This window comes from Vidua chalybeata, chromosome 2 (assembly GCF_026979565.1).
Source record: "Vidua chalybeata isolate OUT-0048 chromosome 2, bVidCha1 merged haplotype, whole genome shotgun sequence".
Taxonomy (NCBI): Eukaryota; Metazoa; Chordata; class Aves; order Passeriformes; family Viduidae; genus Vidua; species Vidua chalybeata.
Genome location: NC_071531.1, coordinates 111,660,058 through 111,675,663, shown reverse-complemented (window position 1 = coordinate 111,675,663; position 15,606 = coordinate 111,660,058). Strand labels below are relative to the sequence as shown.

General features: G+C 45.6%; 1 protein-coding gene across 1 annotated transcript in view; it reads left to right on the top strand.

Annotated features, from left to right (window-relative positions):
- LOC128783761 (prostaglandin F2 receptor negative regulator-like) overlaps positions 1-9,404 on the top strand; it is a 66,727-nt gene extending 57,323 nt beyond the window's left edge. The window contains 2 exon segments of the mRNA XM_053934803.1: positions 4,324-4,629; positions 5,876-9,404. Coding sequence (XP_053790778.1) covers positions 4,324-4,629; positions 5,876-6,042 — 473 coding nt within the window. The 3' untranslated portion in view covers positions 6,043-9,404.
- Positions 9,405-15,606: the final 6,202 nt, after the last annotated feature.

The following is a 15,606-nucleotide window of genomic DNA, read 5'->3' as shown; positions in this document are numbered from 1 at the left end:
AGAGTTATCAGCATCTTCTGGAAGAAAACAGATGCCTGCAGTAAAGACATGGTCATTCCATTTGGGAATGTGATGAGAAAGGAGAAAAGAGCAAATGCATTTGATTCCCTTCTGAGGGGCGTGGTAGCTTTCAAGGCCATCTGTGCTTCTTGTGTCAGACCTGCTGCAGGGCTGTGGTGTGGGATCCCCTGTGAGCAGAGGAGGAGCAGGACGTTTCCTAAGATGTCCTGTTAGATGCACATCCTTTGAATATATTTGGTATGCCAGCCAGCTCTGCTCTTGTGCACATAGACATTCAACTTTGCAGGCATGCATGTGGATTAGTGTGTATGCCTCCTGTAGTAGATTGGTGTCAGGTGCCATCTCTTCTCCCCCTTTGTATGCACAATTAGAAAAATAAAGTACTTCCAAGGAGCTGAAGAAAAGCTAAATGACCAGTTATCTTTGTCAGTGCCATTTGCTAGTTAGATTGATCCTTTTTCTTTTTTTTTTTTTTCTAGAGGCTTCACTTATGGTTTGAACCTTTTTCTAGTAGAGGCAGCTCACAATGCTTTCAGTGTGTGTTTGTGTGTATCCACCCTGTGGGAAATTTTCGAAAGGGTAGAAAAGATTTTGGCGTGACTGCTACATGCTTTAATTTCCTCTGCTTCTTTGAGACCCTGCTGAAATCGAGTGTGTGTTACTAAGCCCAGTACATGGCAGGAACTGCTCCATCTAAAGAAGTGCTCCTTTGGTTTGGCAGCTGTGGTTGGTGTTTTGAATTGATACGAGGGGAATATGTGTGTGTGTCAGTGGGGAATAGTAGTTCTTCTGTGCCCTGAAGATATAAAAGCTGCTTCTGATGCTTCTGTTGAATACACATTTTCACAAATGATCTCTCTAGACTTCCCAGATCACCCATTCTTGGGCTGTGTGCTTAGGGATTTAAAAGTATTACTTACTGTGTCTGAAAGGAGATGTGGGTTTTTTTTATCTGCTCCAGCCAGACCCAATGGGCACTCTGGAGAATTTAACAAAACCAGCTTTTTTACCCCTTATATGGCTTGAAGTGGTTTGCTCAGCTCTCTAGGAAGCCCTATTCAACCTCATTTAAATGTAGTAAACAAAAAGGGTCTCAAAATTGTGATTCAACACTGTAACAGGATGCTGAGAGAGCTCCATTCTAAGCAGTGGAAGTGTATGGTTCCTTAGAAGCTGGTCTAGAAATAGGATTCCCTCTTTTGAGGAGCGATTGGTCAGGGAAGTAGCTAAGACCCAGACAGCTTATCCCTGTGTGTCAAATCGAGATGTGCATAAAGATGTGCTTTACATGTTGATGATCCTCACTGGCTGAGGAGGGGAGGAAGCACAGCACCACTGTTAACTCTGCTCACAGGGCTCTGAAGTGGCCAGCTCCCAGTGCCCTCTGTTCCTTTAGGGTTGCATGTCCTGGTGGCACTGAGGTCCTTGATGCCCTTGTGGGCACTGGGATGTTACACTTCACTGTGGGGCACCTTGGCCAGGTGTCCCACACGACTGACTGTGGCACAAAAAGAACTAGGGAAAGACACATTTGTTGAGTGTGAGTGTGGTTCTTGAAGTGGAGTTTTTGTAGATTTGGGTCAAAAATTGAGAGTGACTCGTCAACATTGATGCAAGATGTGTGGAATGGGGCAGATGCCTAGTGTGTGACCTGTTTTATGTCAGTGGATCTACATATTTATTAGCACTTGGGAGCTGCTAGGCATGTCCATCTCTGATATTTAGAGAGCACCTGATTTATGTCCTGGCTTTGCTAAATTTGCCTGTGTTTTTATTGCATGAAACCCAGAGATATATAGAAATGAATCAGATGACTTTGCTGTATGAAGCTATTTCAAGGAGGATAGTGACAGAGCGCTCGGAGCCAAATCCTCCCTCTGACTGTCTGTAGTGAGTCACTAATTGCAAACTGTATACTGGCTAATAAAATATGTTGGCATAATAATGTTGTCCCACGTTGTAATTACAGAAGATGGATTCAAATATTTCAAAATGACAGCAAGTGCCTGTACTCATGTGAAGGAAGGGAACCTCAAATTATCTGAGATGCAAAAGAAGGAGTTCTTCAAAGCTGCCTGAGGATCTGGAGACTATATTTTATTATTAATATTTTTTAATATCTAAATTTATTGCTTAATCCCTTTCCAGCAAGGTCAGTGATGTGTTAAGTATAATTTGACTTAGCCTGAAAGGTGTCCATATGCTCCTACAGCACCTGGAAACACAAGAGCAAGTGTCAGCCTTGGATCTTTGGAAGGAATTGGTCATTCCCAACGTGACTGCCTGTGGACCAGTGCTATTACCGTATTTGGCATAAACAGACAGCAGGGATGAAGAGTGGTTTCTGTAAACAGAGCCCTCTCCAGCAGAGGCCCTGTTTCCCATAGACACTTGGATGAGTGCACAAAGCAGAGGTCAAAGTTTGGTCTCTTTGACTGAACATGTGTTTATGGTAATTTTTATTAACTGTGGTTTCAAGGGAAGTGGTCCGAGTGCTTTGCCAAGTAACTCATAGTAGCATTTGTAGGATGAGAGGCAAGAGGGATTTGTCTGAGGGCTGCTGGTCCATGTGACCTATGCTGAACCCCATGTAGGCCTGGGACACTTGCTCCTGCTGTAGGGCTGCAAAGCAGGCCAGGTGCTGTCCCGAGGTTCCGTGCATTGCCCAGAACACCAGGCTGTGGCAGGCAGGGCAGGAAACTGGCTGGTTTGGTCAGACACTGTCTCTGCTAGGAACATGTGCTTTCTCATATTTTTGTTTTGTTTCTGTAGATGTGTGTAAAACCAGTGCACCTTAGGAAGGAGTTAATTGTACCCCAAATACTGGTTTTTCTGGTTTCTTTTTTTTCTGCAGTAAGGAGGACTGTCCCACATGGCCAGCTGATAATATACTTCAAGTAAAAGAGCTGAGGCTGTCCCTTTACTTCCCTTTACTTTCCAATATGGTGGTTCCCTTCTTTTCCAAAGTGCTAGCTTGCCTGATGGACTTAAAAATCATCTTCACTTAGATCTGTAAACAATTTCAGTACAACAGCAGACATAGGACTTCAGTTATTCCATTAGCCTGGAGGTCAAATGTGAAAGTTTAAGAGAAAAGCAAACTCAATTAGCCAAAAGATCAGTTTCAAATTTCAGATTGCTAGTATTGTATTTTTCAGAGCTCTCAATACTAGAAAATGAAGGTTTGATACATTGCCAAGAATCACTGGGACTGCCTTAGGTGTGCACACACTGTACCAGTAATCCAAACTCAGGCCAGAAATAGTAACTTCTGTTTCCACTTTGGGCCCATCGGTTTGCTGATGTGCCAGGAAGGAAGACCTGTGAGGAAACAAGTGAGCAGGCTTTCCTGTCTGTGCTGTGGGTCATGCCAGGTTTCAGACTCTGACAGGTGTTGCTGGGCTCATAACAGCAAAGAATAGCGGTGATTTTGAAAGTAGATACTCAGGAACATCTGCCTAATAGGCTTAAGACAGAGATCTGCTAATGAGATCAATAGGACCTTGCATGAGCACACAGCGAGCTAGATGTGCTGGCAGACTCTGACTACCTGTCAGCTGTGTTAAAAGTGTAAGTTCCTGCAAATCCATATTATAGACTGTGTCTTTGGGTGGTGAAACTTGTATAAGGCATCATGTCTGATGTGTCACAGTAACCCACAACTCTGGGAAAAATGTATAAAACCAGCACGGTCAGGCTTTGCTCCTGAATGTTTAATATTGTTGCAGGTAGTTTTTTTGTGCACCATGCAGAATCTGTGGTCACTTAGGCAAACTCTAAATGTAAGGAAGGGGCCTTCAGGATAGAGCCTTCTGATCTTGTGGTTGTATAGGCCCTCATGAAGACAGTGACTGCAAATCACTCTCTGCTAGCAAATATCTAGCATTCCCGCTCCCTTTCACTATAGGAGCTGCATAACTGTGGAACTTCTTATGATACTAAGCCTGCTTGGTAAAAACTAAGATCAGAGTTAAATACAAATTTCAGAATTGCAGGCAGAATGGCAAGAAATCAATTCTGTGTCATCCCTGTGGTAAGTCACCCTTTCTGTACAGCTCCATTCTTCCTGTCAATGCATTTCATTGCAGTTCACTGCTTGAATCTTCCTAGAAAGGACATGTTCAGGGGACTCTCTCTTTTTCTTTGTTTTCTTTGGGTTTTTTTTGGGTTTTTTTTCCCTCTGCTGTCAGACCAGTGCTGGCTGTGCTGCTTACAGATTAACCTTTCTGCTGAGAAATAGCACTATGAATGCTTTTCAGGACTCACCAACACGTCTGAATTCTTCTTTGTCCACAAACGCAGATGATATGTCCTTTGATGTCTCCTGGTTTGCTGTGCGCTCCTTTGCCCTGGACAGAGAGCCCATCTTGCTGGCCTCGCTGGACCGGAGGGGGATTGTGACACAGAGCAGGAGGAATGGGAGCAGTGATCTCAGCCTGGAGAGGATCAGCCCCCTGGAATTCCGGCTCCGCGTGCACGGCTGCGAGGACCATGACTTTGGGAACCACTACTGCGTAGTGACCCCGTGGGTGCGATCTGCCACGGGCGTGTGGCAGCGGGAGCCTGACATCAAAGCCAAACCCATCTTTCTGTCTGTGAAAATGGATGGTGAGAGACTGAGACATGTGTTACTCAATTTAGGTTTTAACGCCTTATTATGTCTTCTTGTGGCAAACATTCCCCATAACTACTTTTAAAGGTGCCCCTGGTAATCTCGTTAGATTTTGTCATCTTTTTTTATGGTTAGCAATTTCTGATTCAAGATTCTTCAGAGTAGAAGAATATGTTCTGCCTAAACAATTGATAGATATAAGATTGGTGCATTTTCTTTCCTGATCACCTCTTGGTGATGCTTTCCATAGCTGAGGCATCTTCCAGTCAAGGGCACAGTATTCTCTCCAAGTGTTAACCCCTCTGCTGCCTGCTGGAGGAAGCTTTGGTTCGCAGATGGGGTGTGTGAATTAGTCACATTGTGGTTAGTGTCAAAGCTGAGAAGAGAAAAATCAGAGCTCTGACTACTTCCTCCTTCTCTAATGACAAGACATGTTGCACCCTGCATTTTATGCCTTGTCTGCTTTCCACCCAGAGTTGCAAGTGTTGCTAGACTTCGTGAGCAGGAAGTTGCACACTAGATAATGCATTCAGAATTCAGCTAAGGAGTAAAATGAATACAGGAGAGGTTTTGAACTAGTTGCTTTCTTGATCTTTCCAGGAGAGGTCATTTTTGGAAGTTCCATGAACTTGAAATGAACAAGAAGCTTTTGTTCTCCCCACTGTGCTGATAACTATTATAACTGTACTTTCTAAACCCTTTTCAGTTCTTACTGCCTTTTAACTGAGCAGTAGGTACTTCAAAATCAATTTTTTTGTTTAGGCACCAGCTTTGAAGGTTGATTAGATAGGGTAAATATATAGTAATTCTAATAATTCAAAGCACAAAAGAGTCCACTTCTTCCTTTTTGGAAATTTATTACAAAGAATGCAGCCACACTCTGCCTCTGATGGGGAAACAATCCAGTATTTCGTTTGGAGAAATGTGTGAGAGGATAACTCTTGAAATAAACTCCACTTTGCTATCTCACTCCAAGGCTTTTCTAGTGCTTCCAGCCTCTTCAAGGCTTTGAAATTATAGAGGAAGAATTAGGGTGAAGAGGAGAGGGAGAGACTAAAAGACCAATTTTTCAAACATGGGAAGATGAAAATCAAGAAAGAAAATAAGTGTAATTTCTTTCTGAAATAATTAATCTGCCCTGACTGAATAATGTGGAATTTTCTCCTTTTTTCAGGCAAGAAGAAATAAAGGGGATGTCTGAATTTCTCAGTGATATCTAATGACTCTGCCTTCCTTTTTCAGTTCTGAATGCTTTCAAGTACCCCCTGTTGATTGGCATCGGTCTGGCCACTGCCATTGGACTCCTATCCTGCCTTATTGGCTACTGCAGCTCCCGTTGGTGCTGCAAGAAGGAAGTGCAGGAAACGAGACGAGAGCGTCGCCGGCTAATGTCGATGGAGATGGACTGAGCGCTGAGCTGGACACACTTGCATTTCGGGAGAGACTCACAGGGCTCTTGGATTGTGTTGAGACACTTGCTCACAGGCCCGGACAAGACAGTGCGTTTGCTCTCTGATTTCAGCCTGGACCTCAAGCTTCTCCTCGTTACACGTCATGTCCTGAGAACGATCAGGCCATATTTAGCAACTTGGGAGTTCTCCTTTTCCAGCAGCACTTTCTGCATAGGGATCATGTCCTTCTAATGTGCAAACTGTTGAGCCTTCTTTCAGCAGGGCCCTGTGACAAAATTCATTAATGTTTTGTTTGTTTGTTCATTGGTTTTATTCCCCCCTCGTGGTTTTGGAAAGATGTCCCTGGATGAAAGCAAGGTGGGCAGGATGATGAATGGGAAAGAGGCTGGTAAAAAGAAAGTGTTAGACTTTCACTGTATTAACCAATCTACCTTTCTCCTCTATCCCCATCACACCATCCTGTTCTTTCTCTTTCCACCGTGGTATCCCAGAAGCTTCTCTGTGTTGCGTTGAAGGCTGGGGAAGGTTCCTGTGCTGGAGCCGTCATGAGGCTGTTCTGGCAAAGAGTTGTTTTATGGTTGTCAGCATGCCTTCTCTTCCCTGGCTTTCCAAGAGATTGCAGTTAATCCTGACATGTAACTTACCTGGTGGAGGTCTTTGAAGCACTTTTTTTAAACCTTTTCTTTTCAGTGCTCAAATCTCTTAGCTGTGGTGAGTAGGGACTAACTTGGCAACCCTGAAGAGTCAATCCTCAGACAAGCATTTGATGGATGTCTGCCTATGGCCATCTTCTCCCCAACCCTTCCACCTTCTCTTCTCCCCACTACAGCTGCTCACATTGTGCCTGAGACCCTGTTCTGCTTGTGGCAGGGGGGCACGTGGTATCTAGGGACAAGGCTCAGCCTTCTGCTGGCCTCAGCAGGGAGGCTGGAGACCTTGCTCCCCGGGTGATGGGGTGATTTATGAAAATAATAAGAGATGGATCTTCATCTGTAGTTGGCCAACTGATCATGTTTAGAGACTTGTAAACTATGTATTACCAAATGCACAGACCAGACTTCAGTGCTGCTTCTGCCAGTCTCTCACTGGTAGCCCTCGAACCTGTGAGCAGAATCTGAGATCTGCAGTAGCTGCAGTGCAGCTCAGGGTAGGAATAAGAGCAAGCCCAAGAGGGCAGCCAGAATCTTTCAGGTTCCAAGGGCCCTGGTCTTGAGCATGGGCCTGCAGCGGGGCTTTCCCCATGGGCTTGAGAGTTATTCCTTGGTGCTATAGTATGGAACTCCTGCTTTGGTCTTCCAAATACACTGACCTGGCTCCTGAGAGGGAGCAGCATCTTTGCCAGGCAGTTCTGTCTTCCCAGCACAGCTGGTGTTCTAAGCAATAAAGGTCAGAATAAAGATACTGTGTACAAACCAACGAGAAAGTAGGACTTCACCACAGTCTGATGCTGCAGCTGTGGGTTGGCTTGCATCAAGAAGGGTGAGAAATGCAGAGATGAGACCAGGGCTCAATCCTTACCATGGTTTTTAAAAGATGGTAAAGAAGAGCATTCATGGAAAGTAGTGGCTGGGGTGTGCTGTTGCCTGATTAGACATTAGTTACGTCCTAGACAATCTACTTCTTTAATAGCTCATCCCACTGCATATTCCAGGGGAGCTGCAGGTCTGGTATCTGGCCTGTGAAGGTTTTTTGTGGTAAGTTTTCTTCATTTTTTCGATTGTTTTTTTCTGTCTTGCATTGTGACCTTTGTTCTGAGGCCGATGTGAAGGGGTTTTCTAGATGGCTGCTCTGTGTCCTGTGTGTGAACATGCAAGCAGTCACATCTGTATGCATAGAGGTGTCCAGGGATTTTTGAAAGATAAGTATGAAATATCTTCAAAATGGGCTTAATTTGCAGAGTTGGGGCTTGCAGGTTGTTATTTAAGACATTTCATGTAGTATTCTGGAAATGGGACCCCCAGACCTATGAACCTCTGGAAGACTTTGGCCTGAAGGTACATAGCAAGTTTTCTTTCTGGCCTGATGTTTTTCTTTCTGGAACAGCTCTGAAAAGCCCTTTGTTGCAGGCAGACTTAGCTGCCTTTCCTAAAGAACAGGGCAGAAACAGTCTCCAGCTTCCACTGTGAAAGCCCAGAAATCTGTAGAAAGGGAAGGGAGTTCAGGAAAGGATTCACTCAGATACTACTTTGACAGCAAGAATTTTTCTTCCTCTCCTGTCTCTACTGTAGTGAAATCTTGCTTTTTCCTGGGATGTTATGAAACACTATTCTGATGTTTGGGATGCTGGCTGATTGTAGCAGCTTCTTTCCTGCATTAACATCTGCTTTCTTCTCAGAAGGCTTGTGGCATTGGGGCATCTTGGGAGGGGTGGAAGTGGTGGTGAAGTTCTAAGCACAGCATCAGTCACTTTTTGTCCTGGCAGACTGACTCCTTGTCTATCTATGCCCTTGGTTAAGTTTTAGGGAGAGAGGATCATGACTGTAATGCAATAATTAGGGAATAGATGAGCAGGGAACCGCCAGCTCTTCCCAAGCACACAATATAGCACACTTCCTCCCTGCTGGAAAAAAAACTCAGGGTTATTTTGGTCAGGGCTCCCTTCTTCTCCAGTGAAAGGTCCCCATGTCCTTATTAATGCTGACCTTCCTCCACGGCCCATAACAAACCGTCTTTGTCACTCCAAGTGAAGGAAGTTTGCCACTAGCTTGTACTGCTGACAGCCCCTTGGAAGGCAATGCTGCATCCCATCCCACCTTGTATTTGCTGTATTTGGAAGGCTAGAAGCTGATGGGCTAGACCTAGCCCCCAGGTTTCCTTCTACTTGTGCCAATTTTGTATTATCCCCTTTTTTAAAAATAGAGTGTGAATCTTCTCTCTAAGGGAAAAAAAATTCTAGGTAACTTTTCATGTTTTTTATTTTTATTATTATTATTATTATTTTGTGTGTGACCAGGGTTTGTGTGAGTGGAGGTGTGTGTGCATCTGGTTGTGTATTAAACCTGCAGAGTATCAGAAGAGTAAGCTGCCTGTGGTGCAGTACAAGCATCCATATCCTCCCTGCTGCAACCTGTGGTATTGTCAAAGTATCCTAAGGGCTCACATTGATCTTCCTCTGTTTGCATTGCCACGTCTCCTGGTTAAGCTGGTAAATTCCTCCAGGCACTTGGAATTTCGATCCAGGGCAACCTTGAACATCATACAGCAGAAGGGCAAGATATTTTCTTTCTTTTGTTTTAATTTCAAAGTTATAAAATAAAGTTTTGGGCACAATTCTGGAATGCAGGTACTGAATAGTTCTAACAGTGCTGTGTCAAATGTTTCTTTTTATGTTTAAAATAAAGAGCGAGCCTTTTTGATTATGTCTGTGCTGTGGGTCTGGATGTTTGAGCTATGGGCAGTTCTTTCCTTGTTCCCTGCATGTATGCAGATACTGTTGTTGAAGGTATAAAATATAAACGTCACAGTCCTGTTTCCAGCACTGTTTACCCTGTAAAATAAGCATGAACCCTATTTTTACAGAAAGTTTTGAATACTTGCCTACATTTCTGGCATGAATTGGGAAGCATCGTTATTTTCTGAGTCTATTGTGTTCCTACCCCACTGTAAGTCACCCTTTTTGTTGGGAGAGTTTTATTTTGATTAGCTAAGGACAAGAGTCACAGGTGGGAGTGTGTATTTAATATCTGCTGTAAAACCTGGTGTTAGATGTTGAATCTTCCTTGACCTCTTCATGAGGCTTCTCATTTCCAAGGTACCAGCAGGAAAATCAATAGTGTTGGAAGAAAACTTCCTGCTTTCTTTGCCAATGGCTGAATTTAGGATGTTTTTTTCTCCGCAGCAGCCCTGCAAAGACACTGAAATCATACAGCAAGGAGGTGACTTGCTGCCATGGTTTATTCTCAGCTGGCAGCCAAGCCCCACACAGCCACTCGCTCACTCCCCTACCAGTGGGATGGAGGAGAGAATTGGAAGGGTAAAAGTGAGAAAAATACATGTGTTGAGATATAGACAGTTTAATAGGGAAAGAAAAAGCCATAGATAGAAACAAAGGAATTCATTCCCTGCTTCCCATGGGCAGGCAGGTGTTCAGGCATCCCCAGGAGAGCAGGGCTCTGTCACGCGTAGCGGTGACTCGGGAAGACAAACACCTTCATTCTGAATGTTCCCCCTTGCTCCTCCTCTACCAGTTTTATATGTCCAGCATGGCACTGTCTGCTCTGGGGTGTCTCTGGGGTCAGTTGGGGTCACCTGTCCTGGCTGTGTTCCCTCCTACCTCATTGTGCCCCCCCAGCCCACTTGCTGCTGGGGTGGGGTGAGAGGCAGAAAAGGCCTTGGCTCTGTGCAAGCTCTGCCCAGCAGTAAGGAAAACATCCCTGCATTATCAGCACTGCTGCCAGCACAAATCCAAAACACTGCCCCATGCTAGCTACTGTGAAGAAAATGAACTTTATTCCAGCCAAAACCTGCACACTTGCTTTCCAGCAGGAAGCTGTTTGAGGCAGCAGTGGTTTTGGGAGACCAAGGCAGGCTTTGGCAAGGTGAGTTTGTGTTTAGAGTGCTGTATGCTCTGTCTGAGCAGGCTGCAGTGCAGGCCAGGTGACAGCAAAGTGTGTACCTTTGGCTTCTTTCCAGATGGAAAGGTGTGCTCTGCAGAGTCTGCTTGCAGGAAGCTGGGAGGTGGCACCAAGCTCTAAATCCTTAAGCAGCAACAGGAGCCACCAGCCGAGATCCAGGAATGTCATAAATGGTCCCTCATCAGAGCCTCTGCCAGCTGCAGGTGCCCAGCACACACAGGTACAGCAGGAAGGAGTGGTGTGCTTGTGGGAGGGGCAGCAGTCCTTGGCCTCGAGCAGGTTACAGCTCACAGGTAAGTTTGGATTAGCTTTTATGAAATTCACTTGCCTCCCCCATCCCCTGGGGTGACCTGGTCCTTAATACCATCCTTGTAAACGTGCTCGGATTTTGTCCTAAGAAAGAAAGCTGAAAAATGTAATTCTGGAAATGCAAGGGGGTACTGGCAAGTGCCTGGGTGTTACAGTGAGTGATGGGAGGTGTCACATCTCTCACACTGCCTTGTACCTGCCGTGGGCTCAGCCCAGCCAGCTGCTGATAGAGGTATGGCCTGCTGCCATAGGGGCAGCCTGAAAAGCACTTTTGTGCCAGCGCCTGAGAGTTTAGCTGCTTTCATAACACCAGGCTCAGGCAACATGCTTGGCTGTCCTTTTTCTCTGACAGACCATAGTGGTGCTGCTATGGCTCTGGCTGACTGCCCTGCTCGGGTCAGGGCCAGTCCAAAAACCCTCTCTGGGCAGGAGCTGACTGGTGTCCAGCAGGATGCATGAGAAGACCTGTCTCCTCTTTGTCATGTGAAGCTGAAGCCCTGTCATGCAAATCTTCCAAGGAAATGTGTGGCTTTAGCCTTTCCTGTGAGACTACCCACACTTCTGTGACTGCAGGGGGCTGAGCTCTGCACAGCAGGTATCAGGACAAATGGTGTTTCAGGAGAGAGTCTTTAGTGGCTGATTGAAGCTGTGGGATGTGCTAACTGAAGGAAAAGCCACTTCTCATTCTTGTGCCAAATACACCTTAAATGCCACGTGTAGCTTTCAGTCAGACAGCCTTTTGCCAGGGGTCTCCTTCTGCTACTGAGGGAAATGGCATTGTGCTGTAGCCAGCAGATGACTGATCCTGGGTTATGGAGGAAACCAGGCCCTGTGGATTTTCAAGTCCCTCAGGAGAGCTGCCATAGACACAAGCTGTTCTCCTCTCCCTGGCAGCAAGAGTTGCATTCCATGAAGTGCCAGAAGCATAAGAGCGTGTCTGCTTCCACTTCTGCCAAGGGGGTAGAAAGGCAGGGCTTTGCAATACAGGCTTTGTGAAAGCAAGTGATCATTATATATATATATATATATATATAATATATGTATTTTAGATATATATGCATTTATATATATATATATATATATATATATATATTTGCTCATCTAGGAGTTTATAACCTCCAGTGTGTGCTAGGCTTTAGACCAGACCACAGACTCAGTCTGAGCACACCTCTGTTGTCATCAGAGGCGGGTGATGAAGCTGCAGACAAATGGGCACAAAGTTCTATTTCTTCTTGGCAACTTACCCTAGGTTATGCCCTCTAGTTCCTGGCTTCTATGATCCTGGCAATAGTTTGACATACTTAATGGATGGTAAGGAGTGCCAAAGACACTAAGTTCCTAAAAGTTTCCTGAAGGGTGGAGCTAGGAGAGAAGGGAGGATGAGCTTCCAGAGCTCCTGCAGCAGAGCTGGCAATATGAACATACCAGTTACTGGGCATCTGAGAGCCCAAAGATGTCTGAGAGGACAGGACTGGTGTTGCCTCTTGTTGTTTCCATGCTGACTTCAGCTCTACAAAGGCCCTGGCTGGGATGCTAGGACTGTGGCAAACAGAGAAAATATCCGTGCTGCTTAGCATCTGCTGGGATGTATGAAATCTGTGTGGTTACAGCCAAATGTGTGTTCTGAATGCAAGTGCAGTAGTTGTAACCTCCCCTTCGGTGTTCAGGTACATCCTTTTGCTGTCCTGAAACTTGTTTGCTGATTTTATCTGTGTTTTCTTCCCTCTGCCTTATCTCTCCTGTTTTTCATGCTTCCCTTCAGGAGCCTTTTCTTGCCTTTGTCTCTCTGCATCTAAAGGAGGATGGCCTTTTGTGCTTCTCTCTCTGGAGGAGAGCAGGGGTACATTGTTATAGTGTGTTCTTGAATCATCTGCTGGGAACTCAGGGTGCAGAACTCCAGCCCAGTGCCCACTGCAGAATCACCTGTAAGGCTGGCACCCTGTGCACATACACACAAATATTTTGTAGCCGCTTTCCTTATGAGGACTCCAGGCAATATGCAAGGAAAATAAGCATTTCTGATGGAGAAGTGACTCCAAATAGACATTTATATTCCCTTTGCCAAAGCAGAAGGGACAGTTTTTCTTTTTAAGAAAGATGGTTTAGCCTTTTTTCTCCATCTGCTTGCTATCATAACACAAATTCTGCTCAGTGTCTAGGAGCTCCAGACAAGTGACCACTGTGCTGAACATTTTCATTTTTCAGGATAACAACGACATGATTCATTGTTAACACCCAGGATAGCTACCCTGGACTTGAGAAACAGGTAATTAAAGAATGTAATTTATCTGAGCTACTCGATATACACATCTCATAATCAGAACTGCAGACACTTGTTTCTCACTATTACTGTAGAGGAAAGCACAGCTCACCTAGAACATGAGAATTAGGCAAGATACTTGTATAAAAGTTTTGGGCAGGACAGGTAGGGGCTGAGAGAAATGAGGTAATGGCAGCTCCATCTAGTGATGGACTGGGGAGGAGGGAAGAAGTCCCAGCAGGGAGCAGTGGTCATTATTCAACCCACAGACAGGTGCTGGGTCCTCAAGTTCTCTCCAAACATAGCTTAGGTATCCATGAAAACACTTCCTGAGTGGATTCTGGTCTCCATTTTGTTATTTGTATAACACCTCTGCATCCAAGAGCCCTTGGATGATGGTTCTCAGGATGAATCCAGTCTGCTCTGTGTTTTTTATCCTTTTGCAGGCTCCTAGACTTCAGCCAGGCAGCTTTTCTGCTGTGTGGCTACTGGTGCCTCATACTGAGGTCCCTGGTGTGTTATCCACAGTGTCCAGTCCCTCTGCAGGTGTCTTTCCTCATGGCTGTGCCCAGTGAGTGACCAGGCTTCTTGGAGTATTTAGATCAAAATCATTAATCATGCCATAAGGTGAGTCTTCGAGTAAAAAAAAAAAAAAAAAGGATGTGTCTTTCTACTTCATTGTGGTTTTAGGCTTCTTCTGCAGGGACAGACCTTACTAGCTGTTTTTTTTTGTCACTGCCCACTCTTTCCCCTGCCCCCATCACTGTAGGCTGACAAAAGCATGGCCTCTTCCTCTAGCTCAGAAATGTCCATCTGTGGTTTTTCAGGGAGAGCCCCTTCAGCTCAGAGTGTTCAGACTGGTAGGATTATCCATTTCATTAGAAATAAGGTGTTAAGGTCCTTTTGAAGTTGATGGCTTTTCCTGTAGCCTTTCAGGTCCGTGCTGAGATGTCTTTGCCTTGTGCCATTATCTTTTTTTTCCCCCTCTCTCTTCTTTCTGTCTCCTACAGTTCCCTGCATGGATGAATGCAGAAAAGGTCTTTTCAGAAAAGGTCTATAAAGGTCTTTTGTGAGTTGCTATTCATTAAATTCCCTTTCCTCGATCCGACTGTGTACAGTGTTAACAAGACAGCTCTCAGGACCCTTGGGCCTGGCACTGCTGTCTTTAAACCTTCCCTTACCTCATGTCAGTGGTGGCAGCAGCATGTTGCCAGAGTGCCACCTCTTCCCAGCTCGACTGAGACACACATTTCAGTGGTGAGAGGTGTTCTCCAAGTCCCTGCGAGGAGCAGGAGAGTTCTGCAGGCTGTCTTGTGTGGAAGGTGTCAGGCAAAAGGAAGATAGCTGCTGCTGTGTTGCAGTCCTGAGCAGATCCTTTATCAAGCCCTTCAGTGGCAACATTGAATGGGGAGTTGCTTGAACACTGAGACTGACAATCCAAGCACAAACAAGTGAGATGCACTGTGTACATTTGCAACTCTTCCTGCCATCTCTTGTTTAATCAAAGCAGTGTACCCTGCAGGCTTTCCCTGGAGTTCACTGCAGTTCCTGCCTTTTGTTTGAAGGGAATTTGTTTGTCCCAGAGTAAATATAACTCAGCCTTTCTGTGAGGATAGCCAAGACACCGTTCTGTAGTGCAAATGGAGGAGGGCAGCAGCAACAGCCTCAGTATTGCCTACAATGTGCTCTGCTCCTGTGGTGCCTGTGTGACAGTGAGGGCAATGTGGGGTGGTGCTGTCCAGAGTGCTCTTCCCAAACCTAAGGAGGATGAAAAGGTGACACATAGGAACCAGAGCATCTACTGCATGGCCAGGTAGCTAAACACACCCAGCCCATCATCTTAATACTACCCTGGGAGGCAAAGTTCCCCTGGCAACCCCTCAGGCCCCAAGCTGGCTTTCTTTGGACACCTGCATGTGGATGCCTGAAGAGAAGAGACAAAAGATGCTTCTAGAGCTTCAAGAGGAACTGAAGCTGGCAGTTCTGGGATTTTAAAAAGGGCCACTCTGGCTCTACTGTTGGGCCTTGAAAAGCCACTGCTATTCCTGTGATCTCAGATGAGTGGGAAAGAGGGAGTTCTTTCAGGCAGATGAGCAAAGCCTTTGATGGCAGGTGAGATTTAAGTGTAGTTCTGCCATTGCTCCCTCGCTTTGTCATTTCAGGAGCACAGCTGTGAAATGGTCCCACGTTGCTGGCAGTGCAGGGCTGGCCCCACTCCTCTGGTGCAGAAAACACTCCAGTGTCCTGGCTGGTAAGGATGGAACTTTCTGTCTACACAGGTGGTGGGGTTTTATGTGGTGAGGTTTCCCCTGTCAGCCCCAGTGCTGCTCCGTGGGACCTCCAGCTCCTCCCTCTTCAGCCCCAGCCCTGCAGTTGCCTGCCTACAGCTCGTGGATGCTCTGCTCACTGAGGGCAGGG